The following is a 17,035-nucleotide window of genomic DNA, read 5'->3' as shown; positions in this document are numbered from 1 at the left end:
CAGAATTTTATTTTATATGATTGCTACCATTACTTATTGACTTACAAATAGCATTGATTAACTGGGGATGTATCTCACCCACTGCTTGCCCCTTGACCTGAAATGCCAAGTTAGTCGAGAGTAGGCTTAAATGAGAGTCACTACAGTTCAGTATTATTCACTGATCACTGGGGCTGATCACTTACCAAAGCTGTTGGAATATGTTGTTCCAAATAGCTAGGTAGAATCAGGCAATCTCACTTGGTTGTTGCTCTTGACTCCCCAGTCTCCTAGTCTTAATCCATGCCTCAGGTTTTTGTGTATATAATGGAGGCCAGTGTTGATAAAACCTGGTCTCTCTGGCCTCAAGATCATTGTTGAATTTTCTACTGATTGCTGGTGATATTTGAACCTCTAAGCGAAGCTCTTTATATAGTCATGGTAATTATGCCTCTACTGTAAACTTTTTGAGTTGGAAACATAATGTTACCCCAATATCTTTTGATAGCATTTCCTTAATTGTATTTTAGATAATGATTTTAGTACCAAAAGGGGGTCTTTATTGCTAGATTCAGTTCACTGTTGTACATTAAATTTTGTCTCAGATCCAGTCAACTTTGGTATAAAGTAAAAATGAGTTCAAACAGAGTGCTCACTAAATCATGGCTTGAGCTGTCCTTGTATGAGCAAAACTGAATTGTTGCATATATCATTGAAATATTTCAATGATTTATTTTTCCTTATTTATATTTATATTGATGTTTTCTTTACAGAAACACTGTAGCAATAAAGAATTCTGTTCCATTAGATTCCTAATCTTATTTTTCAAGTACCAAATAAAAATAAAAACCCCAAACAAACAAAAACAATGAAAAACAAACAAAAACAATAACAACTTTTCTGGTTTTGTCATAATATAATTGTAAACCATTCTTCTTACAAGTTATGTATTTAGAATCCAAAATTTCTACCATGGCCCAAAATAAAATGTGATGTTTATATTAAAATTCTGAACCAACCAACTAAGCAGGTTTACATCTTTAAATATTACTGGCTTGTAAGAATAAATAGGATAAGTACGACAAAAGCTACCAAATAATGCTTTTGCAGATAATATTATTTGTCAGTTTATCAGCTTTATGTTCCCCATCATTCATGCATTTTCAGTTCCAGAATATAGTAGCTACAAAAATAAAGAAACAAAACCATAATAAAGCTAGTCTTCCTATTTTGTGCTTGCCTCCCAATTAAAAAAAAAAAAAATTAAGTGCCAAAAATGTAAAATTTATTCCAAGAAAAGTAACAGGCTACACAAGTAAATTTTGGCAAATGCAACTTTATATTGAAATTCACACATCTGTATCTTGAAGAATGAGACTCACAGACTCTAATGTATTTCTGAAATACTAGAAATCATATTATAAGCTTTCACAAGTTAAAACTGAAATAATTTAAACGACCAATACACTGAATGTGCAGAAAGTATAAACAAGACTGTGCCTTCGGTAGAATAAAGGCTTTACAAATTGTGCAGGATATCATACTAAGGCTGTGGTCTCCCCTTGACAGCTGACTTAAAATATAAACACACATCAACTGCCTGCTTCTTAGAACACACTAGAATGGGTAGCACAACTCAGAAGAAAATCTCATTATCCCAATGATGTGCACCTTAATTTTCAAACCATGTGAGGAAAAAGGAAAAAGAGTATTAAATGATTGTCCATGCACTTCCAGTTGCATGACCATGACCAGTTACTGATTGAATTTCCCATGACTCCAATTTGCTCCAATGCTAAATAAGATGAAAGATACTAGATAATCCTTTAAGGCAACATGTGTTTATTCTGCATTATTAGAACTGCTCAGTTGTGACCGGTTGGTACCATTAATGTTGCCTCCCAGACCAGTATCTAGTATTTGTAAAATATAGATGAATTGGAAAAACTTTATACCAAATCAACAAAAACCATATAATACAGTTCGATGCTAGCAATTTCACTAGTAGGTAAGGAAGGTGGTATTTAGAAACAGTAATGTATTAATACAAAAAAAGTAAACTCTAATTGGAACCAATATACTGCTTTGGAATGCTCCCCAAAACTTACAAGGCGATTTTTTAAAAGTGTGGTAATCCAATAATTCATGGCATGTCTTTAGTGAATTACAGTACTTTTAAGTCCCCAAATATTTTAGTCCTTGCAAAACAATAATAGTATGAAATGTTTTAAAGTCTTCAAACTTCTAAAATTAGTTTTTATCAACACATTTACCTCATGTCAACTTAATTTATTAAGATGTCCAACGCTAATTGGTTTTTTTTGATGTTTTTTTCATAAGTAGTGATATACACAGCGTTTAGCACTGATACTTAGCACCTGCTACTTTCATTATCTAGTTTTCAACCACATAAAGAAACTTAGGGCAGTGGTTCAGTCCTTTCTTAATTACAAACCTTCACCGGCAGTCAGCAGGATCACTCTGAGATTTAAAATAGGATTATAGGTGAACTATTGCAAAGACTGCAGAATGTTGCCCAAATCCTTATAACTGCTGATCCCATTCTTGATTTTCTTCTCAAGAAATGGCTACAGGCCACAATTGCTTAGCAGAGAAGGTTAGTGTTTCACAAGGCTAAAGATTTACAGATGCTCCTTCATATAACACAGTAAGGTTCCCTTGGTAACCTGGATTTTCTGCAGTAAAGAAGGGTTGTGCTGAAACAGCGCCTCAGCTCCCTGTTGGAGAAAATGCAGACAAAAGGATTGATTCCTGCTTGGGCAAAACTCATCCAGACAGCGGCTGTTAGAAATCCCCCTGGTACTACAGGCCCTCTTGCAAAAACTCTCCAGTAACAGGCCACCAGGTAGGGGCCCCACAAGGTTAGGAAGAGAAAAGTCATTATATAGAACATTCTGCTGATTCTTTTCTCCATTTTGAACTCATCTAAGACCAATAGCCTTCTTCTGCTCGTGGTGTTTGCATTTTGCCTGATGCCCAGCAAGGTGGGTGGTGTGGGACCCCTTCCAAATCCTGCTAGCCAATTGGCAGCTGCCTGGCCACTGGCTCCAGGGCCATGAAAAGTCCAGTTCTGGCTGACTGCTGCTACAAACTGGACTGGCTTCATTTTCCTTCGGTCGTGGACAAAAAATATCAGCTTGAGGTAGACAAGCTGTGTAGCTAGGAGGATGAGGGCAAGGAGCAGCATAAATCCTAAGGAATCATTAGCCCTGAAGGAGCGGTGTTGGAAGGTACATTGATCTTCTTCCCTAATGAATGAGTAAGTGCCCACATCCAAAACTGGGGGGAATGCCATGGCCACAGACAGAGTCCACACCATGCAGATCACAGCCAGACACGTCCAAAAGGTCAGCCTCTTTGTATAGAAGCGGTGATGGGCAATAGCTAAGTATCTGGTGACACTGATACAGAAGAGCATGAAAGCAGTGTGGAAACAGGACAAAACCCCCAGAAAGGCAATCACTTTGCAAGTCAGAGTCCCATAAGTCCAGGTAGAGCCATTTTTGACAGAGTTGAATACAAATGGGAAACAAATTGCAGATCTGAGGATATCTGAACAGCAAAGATCCAACAGGAAGTAGTAAGGTGCTCTATGCAAGGTCTTATCTTTCACTAGCAAAATGGAGATCAGAAGGTTGCCCACCACGCTGACTCCTATTATGAAACCCAAGGAAGTCAGTTTCAGAAAGGCTGTTAGAGGAGAGAGATTTTGCAAAATGTTGTCAGCTGCATGGCTATAGTTCGCCATAGATGGATGGAGGATAAAGATACAGCCTCAGTCAAGTCTCATGATCTAGATATAAGAACAAGGAAAAGATATATCCATACATTTTACTGAAAATGTAATCCACAAAGAGAACTGATCCGATCTGCAGTCATGCTTCCTCTTTTCTTCCATTTGATTTGCCATCAGAATATCTGGAAAAAAAAAAAAAGCTATCAGTTCTAAAGTTAACAAGCAATGATGTCAGGCAGTGCTAACATAAAGCTGTTCATTTATGGGGAAGCAAATAAAGTTTTAATTTTGAATAATATTATTTGCTTTAGTATTTTTGCTTGAGATTTCAGAGAATTGGCTTGTTTAGTTTTCTGAGCTAGATGAATTTTAAAATGTCCCTATTTAAAAGAACATACATTTGATTGGGCACCTTTAGGAGAGAAGGAATAAAATGTTCCCCAGTTGTAAAATATGCCAGTCCAGGAGTTAATCACTAGTTTTGCAATGGAATCTACAAGATTGCTAATAGGAGACAGAGAAGAGACTACCCACATTTATCTTGAGGTCTGTTAGTATCTGTCAGTGTTTTCCCGGCAGCTTCTCTGCTGATATGGATCCAAAGAACCCTTCCAAAATATATGTCTTTTAACTCAAGTGCCACTATTCATGCTGCATATTATAAGAGGAATATTTGTTGATTCATCTTAAAGCGTGATTTCAACATTAGACTTCTAAATTAATAGGAACTTGTCCCAGGATTTGATGTGATTTAATCTTTTGTCTTTCCCTCCCCACCCCACCCCCCATTTTTGGCAAATCTTTTTTCTTTTAAACCCACATGATTATTAAAAATGGTTAATGTAAATATTGATCAGGGAAACACCCAGAGGAATAATGCACTTACATTTGTAAGCTGTGGCTACCTGAATTCAAATGAATTTAACATGAACCTGTATTTCTTGGGCAATTAAGCTTTTCCCATTTACACTGATAATCTTTGTTGCAAATCGTAAGTGGTTTCATTTTAAAACAAAATGCACATTGTCTCCTAGGTGTTGGGGAGCCCCACCAGGGAAATCGGCTTTCTCTGTTATTCCCACCAAGCATGTTCCCTTTGCCACTTCTCACTTGCCCGGAATATGCTGATAGAAGCCCAGGCAACACTGCGTTCGATGATTTTAATTTCCCCACCGGTACATCCCCGGGTAAATACCGATCGCATCATGCAACATTACGAAACCTGAAATCCGCCACCCCTGGATTTATAATGGGGGGGTGGAGGAGGGGGAGGGGGAGAGAGACATGCATTACATACGCGAAGATGGGGAGAGATTGCTTCTGTGCTGCAAGGGAACTGTTCCCGGTGATTCGCAGTCTGATATTCCTCAGTCTTGCAACGCTTTCCAGAAATGGAGCTCTCAATAAGCCCTACTGAAGATGCATTGTCTGAATGTACTTCCATTATGCAGTTTATTGTCAAAAACAAAAAACAAAAAAAAAAAACTCAAGGAGGGCTCTTTCCCGGTGAACCTGCAGTTTCATCAACACTGTGCGCCCCCTCCCCCCAAACTTAACCGAGAGTATATCCTCCTACCTGTTGGTGTTGGATATCCCGACAGACTATAGCTTCTTCTTTCTATAAATTGCTGGGGTTTTTTTTTGCCTTAGTGCCTTGACTGAGCATCCAGGCAGGGCTCGGCGGCGCCTGCGCGCTGGAGCCTCCTTGAGCTCCAGCCGCGTCCTCCCCTGTCGCAGCGGCACCGTCTCCCCCAGTAACGCAGGGGCAGCGGCGGCGGCGGCAGCGGTGGCGAGGGCGGCGGCAGGGGCTACCTCAGCCTCTCTGGAGCCAACAGGAGCCCCGACCCGTTTCCAAAGCGGGCTGGGTTTATTGAATGTCCTGTCCTGTTGAACTGGCAAAATTGGCCTGTGTCCCCTTGCGGCTGCTTCTGAACTTTTCCCTCCCTGCATTGGGAGTGGGGTTTGGAAAGGCTCGTTCAGGACCTCAGGCCCACCCTCTTCCCTTAGGGCAGCGCACCCGGGTGCCCGCCCCCACCTCAGCTTCCGGGACCCCTCGCTTTCCCCATTTTCCTCCATGCTCTTTTAGGGCGGTCCAAAGCATGGGAAGCTTCTTTTAGCGTTCTTCTTTAATGATTTCCCCAGCTGACTGCATTTGCAGGTTAGCTTGGTGTGGGGGAGAGTGGAGGGGAGGGGAGAAAGAAAAAAGAAAGGAAAAGAAAAAAAAAAAGAAAAGAAATTTTTTTTAAAAAAGAAAGGCATAGGAAAAATCTTGTCAATGGGGAAGAAGGGAAAGCAGGTTAGGGCAGCCCTTTGTTAGTCGTCTTCTGTTCTCCAGTGCACGCAGATATGCGTTAAGTAGGAAGAAACTAAGTTCAGAGGAAAGCTGCAAAATGATTTATGTCCATTCTACTTTAACGAATATGACTATAGAACCAGCCTTACACATATTTTAAATGACTGCTCCTCGCATTCCACCCCACCAAGCAATAGCCTTTCTTTTGCTTCTTGCAAGTAAGGCTGACTAGTAGATTGGTAATGTCACAGCAGTTGTATGTATATGAGTTTCCTTCCCCCCTTTGTTGTTAAGGAAGAAAAATACTAGGAATATAACGATTCATAAAACTTACACCCGTCCAAAAGGTCCGATGATATCACAAGACAGTACATAGCCTGACACCTGGGTGCTTAGGGATGTCTCTGGAATCATGGATTTCCTTATTTTACCATTTCATAAGAATTTTGTTTGTGGGGGTGGTATAAGATTTTAAACAACTCTACCTTCAAAAAACGAGCAGAAATGCTTTCATTAATTCCCAAGGTAAAATGTCTGCTTCTCCTCCTGCATGCTTATTGCTTTATAATAATCTGTTAATGAAACAGAAAAAATAAAGATCTTCTCTACAGCAATAATTTGATCTCCAGACAGCAGTAAAATACCTCATTGCTGGGTGGTGAGATTGTGACATTCGGGGGAACTCAAGCCAATCAGCATACAGATAATATGGATTAATTTACATATTGTATTTCTATTGGACATACCGAGGTAAAGCTTTCTCTGTTTAAAGCTTAAAAAGATTAAAAATGAATACTTCACTGTCATAATGTCACAGTCATGTTACAGTCATTACAAAACACCCTGTGTTGGTAATACTGAAATGAAGTTACATTTTCCTGATTTGTTTTGGGATGTCCTAAACCCAGTTAAGAAAAATAGACAATGATTTAAAAAAAAAGAAGTATCTCCTCACTTTGGCGTTCCCTTAACCTAGAAAAATCAATTCTACAGCAGTACTGGAAATAACTTGAGGGCATTTCCATTCTAGTGAAACATTCCACTTTTTTGCAAAACAAATTCAGAAGTGTTCAAAACTATACGTTGGTTGGTTTGCAACTTGTAAGTGAAATGTCAAATTCATTTCTGTGAAACTACAAATCAATTCAGTTTGTTCTTTTTTACTTCCCAATTAGTGTCCCAATGTACTTTGCAAAGAGTTATTATCTCCTGAATTTCTAGGAAAAAAAATCTAGAAAATTTAAACTTTAAAAAAAATTTTAAGAAAAATTTCTAGTTAAAAAATCTATAGAATAAGTGACTTAAGTTTGCTGAAAATTCATGATTGGCCCAATCTTAGGTTGTATGGATTAGGGAAGAGCTATTTAAAAGCAAATTAAAAGGATGACTGCACAGCCTGCCCTTGAGGCAATAATTTACTCTGCCAAAAGGTATAGGGCCAAGATCCAAGATTGATTCCTTAAAAATAAGGGAGGGGATATGTGTATGCAATATTCTTTCATATCCACAACTCAGGGTATATTAGAGCTATTATTTTCCTTTGCAATTGAGTACAGTTACATCTACTAGTTCTTTGGTTTTTCCAGCTGTTAGATGAGAATGTCATTTTCTTGCCTCACAAGGGGGTTTAAGAAATTAGTGAGATATTTTCCATTTAGTTCATTACTCTACTGGAGAAAACATGGAAGTCTGCATCTTTCATCAACAGAGATTTTAAAAAATATATTTAATATGTTAATGGACAAAAGCTTCATATCATCTACAAATTCTCAAATATAAAATTATCACTTCAGTTGTTCAGATCATAACCTTGTTTGATCATAGCTAATTTCTTTTTGATCCCTTATATCACCAAACCTAGAAAAATTGATTTTCAGGTTGAGAGTAAAGAGACAAAGCAAACAACAAAATACTATATACCCTGGGTTTGAAGGATTCTAAAAGTTTGAAGAAGTGTAACGGTTTTCAAGCTCTCAGCGTATTACATTTACTATATTGATCAATGGATTAGGAAGACTGATGTAATCTGCTTAATTTGGTTCTTGTAATAAATATATACAATTTTTATTTCAAGTAGCAATTATCTTCTTTTCAGAATTAATCGGACATGTCAGATTTTTGCCAAATGCACAGTCTCATGATGGACAAATGCAGTGTTTTTGTTCTATGCATTATGTGAAAATGTGTGTCAGGAAGTAAACAATCCTTCACAAATGCAGAGAATGATAGGCTAGGATAAGCGTTCTAAAGATTTTGTGACCATTCATTTAAAGTACTATCTCTCCCACTTAACGCCTGTCATTAAACCTTTAAAAATGTGTATCTTTGATAGTCCCAACTCTTAGTAAAGTCTAAAGTTATATATGAAAAAGAAGCTTCCATAAAATTTCTGGATTTTGGTAAGAATGGCTCTCACCAGGGGCTTTTGCGCAGAAACATTTTCTAATAGATTATTTTTTAAAAATTCACTAACCTAGAATAAATGACCAACAGAAAGGGAGAGTATGTATTTATATTTTGAAAATGGTTTTCACCTCCTAGTCTGTGGCAAAAAATGACCTTTTTCACAGGGACATCTAAGTAACTGAAAGTTTCTAGGGGGCTTTGTACTCATGCTTGAGGAACAGAATGGTGAAAGAGTATGCTATACCTAAAAAACTGCCACTGGATTTAAAAAATCATGCCTCTGGAGTTTGGAATAACCATAAGTGTGAACACGTCAAACAGTGAGATTTCTTCAGAATTTTAATGAGTTTTTAAAAGATTAAGAATATGGCATGTTTCTTTCCAAAATGCTAAAAAGTTCATTTGTCAGATTTTTCTCTTTACTCTGTCACAAAACAGGTTCCGATGTGTTAATATAATACGTTTAAAAATTTAAAGCTAGCATCTCTAAGACCTTCCTTCTCATTTTAAGATCCAGGCTTTTAAAACTTAGCAATTTACCTTTTCTGATCTTTATTGTTCACAATTTCCTTCTCTCTGAAAACTTTAAAACGTGTTCCTTTATTTAATTCATTTAACAAACATTTGTTGAGGTTACTCTGTAGGAATCACTGTGCTAGATCTTGCAAGAAATGAAAAATCAAGAGATAGGATCAGTGTACAGGCAGTTGCATCAATGTAGGAAAAGCCTGAACTGGTAGAAGTAGAGGGGCTGGAATGAACAGAAACAAAGTGATAGATCTGACTGGTAAGAGAAGGTAGAAGCTGTGTTTTTTTGTTTTTTTTTTTAATCAAATGATTAGATAAGGGAAGCAAAGGAGATTGAGGAGTAAGAATTGACTCCAAGGTTTGGAGCTTGGATAACTAACTGGGAGGTAGGAGATGCCATTAACTAGAGGTAGCAAAAGTTAAAAAAGGGGGAACTGGTTTGGTAAGGAAGATAATGAGTTAATTTTAGACAGATTGAATATGAAATGCTGGTGGAACATTTAAATGCTGATGTCTTATATGCAGTTGGAAGTGAAGACCCCAAATTCAGGAAGTACTTATAGGTAGGTGATGGTGGAAGTAGGTTAACTGTTGGATGACATTGCCAAGGGAGAGACTGTTGAGAGATAAGGTTGAGGTTAAATAAATAAACAAACAGGCCCATCCTTCTCTTTCTGAGCAAACTGCAAAGCTAAGATAATGTCTATATGTAAGAAACAAGAAGGAACGTGTAAGAACCAGAGCTAGAACAAAGGAAGAAACACCAGTGTCATAGACCTTGAGGGAGGAGAGAAGTTCAAGCGGGGGGTGGTCGTCAGTATAAATTGTATCTAGGAGGTTTAAAAGGATGAAGGATTAGAAGATATCATTGAATCTGGTGGTGAGGAAATCATTAGCAGCCTTGGAGAGAGCAGTTTCAGAAGAGCAAGTCAGACTGAAAGGGATTAACAAGTGAGGGGCATAGGCTTAAAGGCTTATAAGGTCAGGTTCAGAAACTATTTTGCTATTAATGACAGCACTGTTAGTGATGAAGGTTTTAATGAATTCTCTTGATGTTTTGTGAACAGTGTTAGTTATTTAAATAAATATAGCATGCCTTCTTCTTCTGGAAGTCTTTAAAACTCTTCTTCTATTACACATTGTTTAAATGTGATCCTGTGAATGAGAGCAAATGCAAGTTTCCCTACCATGCCTGGTAAAACTTTAGAGATTTGATCAAAAGCCCTTGGTCTATTAAAATATTCTAAGTTGTCTCATTCTTCTTTGTCTTTTTTTTAAAGATGAAGTTAGTCTCAACCATGAAAAAGAGAAAAGTGACCTATGTGGTATAGTATGAGCGAGTGTGGTCTGTGTGTGTGTGTGTGTGTGTGTGTGTGTGTGTGTGTGTGTGTTGGAGCGAGGTAGGGAGGCAAAGCAAGTGTTGGTAAAATAATTAAGAATTGGGAAGTTTAATTTAATATTCAGGTTAATGGAGAGTCATACATATCTTATATGGATTATAAATTTTCACAGAATACAAATGCAATATAATTTAAAAAACTCAAGAAGTCTAAGGCATTTTTTTCTTTGATTATTCAGGGTTACCTCAATAATACAGTGAGTTAAGGCCATTATTATAAGCACCAGTTATATGATAATATGAGCGGATTATGGTTATTTAAGCTTTTGTGGTGTTTAGCTTTTTGATAAATGGGCATTATTAAAGCATGGCTGAAAGTAAAGAACCTTAGACTCTAATTTAAGAGCTTCCCATAGTAACTGTCCAGTCCTGCATTCTGATTTTCTGGTTAGCCCTTTCACTTTCATTTCTCCTAATTTTTAAAACTTTATAATTTTCTCTTTACAGAGTAATAATTCTATAAAACAAGGACAAACCCAAAATTCCCATACTTCATAAACATGGTTACTACTTTAACTTGGTTAACATTTGGTAAAAATAAAAGTGTGATATCTGCCTAATTTTACATCGAAAAGAACATAAGTCCCGGCACAACATTATTTCATTCCTTCTGTAAATGTCAGTCTCCATCAGAATATGAACCCTGTGAGAGTTCAGACAGTATTATTTTGCCCTTTTCTTCCCTGGTGCCCAGATCCAGCACATAGAGGGCACTCCACACTTTTTGTTGAATGGGTGATTATGAACCTACTACATAAAGGGTGCTGTGCTAGGCACTGTGAAGAGGACATGAAAGAAAAAGAAGAAAAAAAACAGTGACACACAGGCTCCAGCTGAACTCTATGTTTTCTTAATTTAATAAGGCTGGGATAATTATTGGTATTATGGGCAGAAAGTTTTCTTGGCCAAGGATTTACTCTGGATTTGGGGAAATTTTGTTTGCTTCTTAGCCTTATTACATTAGCATTTACATGATTCCTTATTTGCCTTACTACTTAATAATTTCAAACCATTTTTTAATAACAGTGTCTGTCATGCAGATTATGAGCCAAAAGCAGAAATTTATGCTTTGAGCTCCTAACCTGGTGCTCACATACATGACAGAATATCTCAGCTTTTATCTGGCTTTGGATTTATGATCATTACTTTTTTAACAGCCAAAAAGGGTGGTGTATCCTGAAAACAAATTTAAATCTGATTTACCAATACAGAGGTGAAAACTCGATAATATAAAAAGAAAATTTTAAATGATGAATACTCTTTAATTTTGCAAATGGATTTTCATAATTATCTATAGAACAGACAGGAAAAGGGTTGAAACAGAATCTGGCCATTTAGCTACTTGGAAAAAGACTTCACAAGGATGATATTACTCTTAGGTAAAAATCAGGATTATCTTTTCTTACACTTTGTCTTCTTTTTAGAAGATATTCCTTTCCCTCCTTTACCAGGCATAAATTAGACCTGAATATAAGAGGTTCTTCTATAAAATAGTGCTGATTCATCTCATTAATTGAATACAATAAAAAAAGCTAAATCACTCTTTAAGTCCTCTTAGATTGAACAAAGCCCAGAGCTGATGATAGAGTTTGTAATCCTGGAACAAGGAGGGCATAGAAAAATGCTTCCAACAACTTGAAACAGGATGATAGCTCACTTTCAGAAGGTGGTAATGCCTGGGGGTGGGTGTATACAATTTCACCATATAGAATTTGGTTGAGATTACCTTTCTCCTTTATCTGATCTAGAATCATGGCATCCTGTATTGACAGTTGGTATGTGATTTATAGCAGTTTTTTTCTGGCACAGCTATCGTTAATGGGTCATTAATTATTTCCATGGGGTATGAGGAATACTGTTGCTTGCATGTATTATGAAAAATGTGAGTCTTGTTTATAGAGATTCAAAATACCAAATGCATTATACCTCTAAACTCTATAGTCTGTACTGCTAACTGTTACCCACCATCTCCTTGAATGTCACTGTGCTGTAGAGAGGTGGGCAGGCTTATAAGGTGGAAATGGAAATGGTTCCATGCCAAGAGTTCCAATATTTGAAATATTTTTTGACTGTGGATTTCATATCACTTGATCCCAATTAAAACTGTAGAGTAGAGCTACGATTGTAGTTGTTAGTTGTTTGGGCAAGCAGTTGTCTAAGAGATACAGACCTGTGTTAGGTCCAGGTAAATAATCTGTCCTCCTGTGAGAATTCTTAGTGTGGAAATTACTGACAGTTTTAGTTGGTGTAGTGTCTCCTTCAGTCACTATGGGGTTGTGGTGTGTAGCTCCAGGACTGCTATCCTTTTATTCTATTTGTATTAAATTCTTTAACAATCAGGAGTCTTTTTAAGCTTCCAGGTCTTTACTGTCAGGTTTCTTCCAATGGAACCATGGATCTCTTGAGTTTCTTTTATAGCAAATCGGTCAGTTAATTAAAAACAACAAATCCATCATTTAAAATTTAAAATTCTCTATTCATTAGGTATTCACTGGTTCAGGTATATATACTGTGTGCAGGTCCAGGTGTATTTATTGCTTAGCATTATATAAAACACTTCCACATACATTGGTCCTTCTGTACCCCGAAAGCTTGTAAGTTCTTGAGTTAGGGACTAAAAGCCAGTTTGTCTGTACATACCCAGACCAGGGAATGTTTTCCACTACACCATGCAGCCTTTTCAACATTCAGCCTCTGTTAAGCCAAGTCAGCACATGCTTAATCTGCTCCCGCACTTACAACCTAAACAGTTCTAAAATTTATCTTTAAAAGGCCCTTATCAACAACATATGTAAAATGTGCACTTTTATCTTGGGCCTCTTCAAGATTTCACCTTCCACTTAAAAATTTTTTTTTACCCATTCATGCACTGTTAATTCCCGTAAATTCTAATGGGAATTAAGCACATAAATCCTTGGCACTTGGTTGAAAAACTAGGAATCATGCAGAGACAGCACTTTTGTATATAGCCTGCTTATAATCCACTCTATAATTGGTTTGTTTTTTGTGCCATCTGGCATTGAATTGGTGAGATTCTTGCTGGGGTTTCATGATGTCTTACTGCTGTAGAAGATCATACATACATTGACATTTGGTGAAGAGATGGACTGAAGGTTTGATTCTACTCACACACTATGTTCAGAATGATGTTTTAGTAAAAAGTCAAAAAAAAATCAGGATTGATACATGCCAGCATCACCCTCTAACTTGGGCATATACACATATGCTCGATATTTAACTTTCTCTCTCAATAATTTTGATACTGCATAGCTCTATGAGTGCAAGATTTCTGTCTATGTTGCTTATCTTTGTGTCCCTGGTGGCTAGAATAGTACCTGGCAAATAATAGGCATTTAGTAATTATTAGTTGAGTAAGTATTTCTGTTAAAACCATTATCATAACTAAGAATTAAATGCTTTTTCCTTTACATATATTTCTTCTACTAAATCTCCAAGTACATATGGTACTTTGAAAATGAATTAAAGAATAATCTGTTCCTTCCCCTCAGCAGTTGTACCATATATTATGGCTGAACTCTTTTTCTTATAATATGCTCAAATAGTTCTAAAGTACAATATGTTCTAGAGAGCCCCAGGTCAACTTAAAAACTATGCAGTGTCAAAATTAGCAAGAGAGCAAGTTAAATGCCCAGTATATGTGTATATACATAACTTTGTGAAAAGGTTGGCATCAATCCTGAGCTTTTTTGACTTTTTACTAAAAGCCCATTCTGAACATAGCCTGCAATAGAATACAAAAAATATGTACACTAGACTAATCTACTGATACTCTAGGGTAAAGGACTGTAAGTGCTGAACTCATGTTTATCTTGGAGGACTGAAACTTTGTAATGACCATCAGGGTTGCACAGATTTATTGACTTTTAGAGCTGAACAGTTACCAACATTTACCTAGTTTTTATGATTTATAAATTAATTTATAATACATTATTTTATTGAATTCTAACTTCATCCTATGTAGTATCATTCTCCTTTCAATATAAAAAAAGACAAGTTTAGAGATAGGAATAATAAATAGTTATATGGTGTTTATAATGTGACAGGTGTTGTTTTTTGCATTTATTAGCTTACTTGATTTTCACAAAACTTTATAAGACAGGTTGTATGATTCATTTTACTGGTGAGGAAACTTGAAGCACAGAATGATATAAGAACCTGCCCAAGGTCAATGGAAAAGTTCATATTTGTGCTAAGTGACTTACCTCAAGAAGTAGTAAAACCATAAACTTGATTTAGGTTTTTCTTACACTAAATCTGACTCTAGCATCTAAACCAGTCCAGAGATATTTAATGTGAGCCACATACGTAATTTTAAATTTCCTAGTAGCTAAAATAAAAAAGTAAAAAGAAACAAGTAAAACTAATTTTAATAATACACATTGTTTAAATCAATATATCCAAAATAGTATCCAAAATATTAAGTCAACATATAATAATCCAAAAGTATTAAAGAGATATTTTATATATTTTTTGTTACTAAGTCTCCAAAATCCAGTATATATTTTGCAGCACTTACAGGGCGTCTTAATTCAGACTAGCCACATTTCCAGTGTGCAAACCAGCTCTGAGCCATCAAGCCTAAAGCTTTACATATAGGTAAGAATAAAAAGCTTGGAGAAGTGAATTCCCATACTCAGAGTTAATCAGGTGCATAAACGTCATGTTGGTAACCAGACTTGAAGAGAAAAATCAGTTGCCAAGACTTGAAGCCTGGTGAATCCTCTGCTGCCCTATTGTGTGAGTTATGGCTCTGAGGGACCTCCTGCATGGTTTCTATCAACAGCCAGTCTTTGGACCTAAATACCCAGAATCCACTGTACTACATTCCATCTTCCACACCTTGAAGGCCAAACCAGCTGGTTTCACTCCAGTGGGATACATGTTAAACCCTATTTGTTTATTTACTGTTGCCAAGTTGCATGAAACATAAAGAAAGAGCCAAAAAAAGTTCAAATCTCCATGGAACATAGGAGTCTGGAAACTTTTTTTCCTAGATTCATTCGCTGTTTAACTACAAATGAGCTGTGGAAAGCATATTGTCATAATGTGCTTCTGTTTGGGAAAAAGCCTGGAATCCTATGGACTTCAGAATGTGTGCTGTTTTAGAGATGTTTCCCTATTTCTTCACAGATGCTGTGGACTCTTAGAGGCTTATTACACTCTCCTCCTGTTGACTGTTTGGAAACCCAGAATAACTTCTGTATTTTTACCCTAAATTTATTCAAACCCTTCAAGTTGCCAGAGCCAGAATTGATCTAAAGATGCATATTAATAAGTAGAAGCTTAAACTAGTAATTTCTTTAATTCTGTCTTAATAATTGTATTACTATATTTCACAGGACTTGAATTTTAGAGGTAAGAGGGCCTTAAAAAGTCACCTGACAGTGGTTTTGGAATTTTTTCCTTAACGTAATAGCACAGGTTTTTTCAGATGAGATCATACTTGGAATTCACACATAAAACAGATAATGGTGGAGCTGCTAGGAGTGAAGTGGGACTGGGGCTGGAGCCATACTCTGTTGGTGTTTTATTGTTTGATTTGGCAGCTGCCAAGGCAGCTCTGTGGAGCCTAGATGTCTCATTAACACAGTGAAAAACACTGCTTTAGTCCATACAAACCCCCTCCCCCCATTTTTTTTCTCCTTGCCAGGCTGATGATAGCCACAGACTTACAATTCTAAAATATTTGACTTTATGAAAAATGGTCCAGGCGTGAGTACTAGAGTGATAGAACAGTCAACGGAAAGAATTGTAATGAGAAAGAACCAAGGTAGATCAGAATTATTGCCTGGGTATGAGAGTAGAACAAGTTCAAACTTCGCTGGTAGTAGATTGATGGGGACACACACACACAGAGGGGGTGGCGGGGGGAGAGAGAGAGAGAGAGAAATCAGACAAAGCACTCAGTTTGGACAGGAAGATAAGTTTCATTTTAGCAAATGAACGTAAAGTAACAGCCAGCCATTCACATGGCGTCATTGATAAGTGCTAGTCAGTCTTGAACTGGAGTGTGGAGAGTCAGAGCTAGCCATACGGAGTTGTCTGCTCAAAATGGAAGCCCTGAGGCCCTACTCTGAATGAAGTAATATGGAGACAGGAATTTTCTAAGAAGGAGTATGGGCAGAAGAGAAGGCCAAAGTCTGAGACTTGAAGAATGAATGAACATTAAGGCATCAGAAGAGCAAGAAAAAACAGTTAAGAAGATAGTAAAGGAGTAGCAGAGAGGTATGAGGAAAACAGTCCCACCATTCTCAGCCCCTCCCTGAGGCTCCCTTGACAAAACAACCAGCCTTTCTTCTTAAAGGCACTGTAACAGCCTTGTAATTGGACCAAGTATCTATCTTTTTTTTTTTTTTTTTTTTTTTTTGCTTTTACAGCAAATAAAAGCATAAGTGAAAATTTATTTTATCCGTACAATTATTCATTATAGTAAAAGATCTTTAAAATGACTATGGATTCTCTTAAATAGAATAACTAAATTCCTTCCTCCCTCCTTTTCTTCCTTCCTGCCTCCTTTTATTTTTTGAGTTCTGTCATTTGAGTACAAAGAGATGTAGTCTTCCTTACCAGGCCTGAGGTAGGAGGGGAACCTCTTATTTGGAAGAGTGCTTCCATTCACATGAAAGCAACCATTTTATGCCAGTTTTATTTA

At 37.0% G+C, this 17,035-nt stretch overlaps 1 protein-coding gene across 3 annotated transcripts; it reads right to left on the bottom strand.

Annotated features, from left to right (window-relative positions):
- Positions 1-1,348: 1,348 nt before the first annotated feature.
- GPR85 (G protein-coupled receptor 85) lies at positions 1,349-5,399 on the bottom strand. Of its 3 annotated transcripts, none has more exons than XM_007195106.2 (3): positions 5,313-5,399; positions 5,034-5,146; positions 1,349-3,918 (listed from the first exon to the last, which is right to left on the bottom strand). In XM_007195106.2, exon 3 carries the CDS (start codon positions 3,746-3,748, stop codon positions 2,636-2,638), a length of 1,113 nt encoding a protein of 370 aa, XP_007195168.1. In that variant the 5' UTR covers positions 3,749-3,918; positions 5,034-5,146; positions 5,313-5,399; the 3' UTR covers positions 1,349-2,635. The 3 variants fall into 3 exon arrangements, with proteins under 3 accessions (XP_007195168.1, XP_007195167.1, XP_007195166.1); XM_007195105.2 differs by having other exon boundaries at positions 5,034-5,149; positions 5,313-5,393; XM_007195104.2 differs by having other exon boundaries at positions 5,034-5,343.
- Positions 5,400-17,035: the final 11,636 nt, after the last annotated feature.

Source organism: Balaenoptera acutorostrata, chromosome 7 (genome assembly GCF_949987535.1).
Source record: "Balaenoptera acutorostrata chromosome 7, mBalAcu1.1, whole genome shotgun sequence".
Taxonomy (NCBI): Eukaryota; Metazoa; Chordata; class Mammalia; order Artiodactyla; family Balaenopteridae; genus Balaenoptera; species Balaenoptera acutorostrata.
Note: the sequence above shows the minus strand (reverse complement) of the source record. Positions and strands in the feature narration are given on the sequence as shown.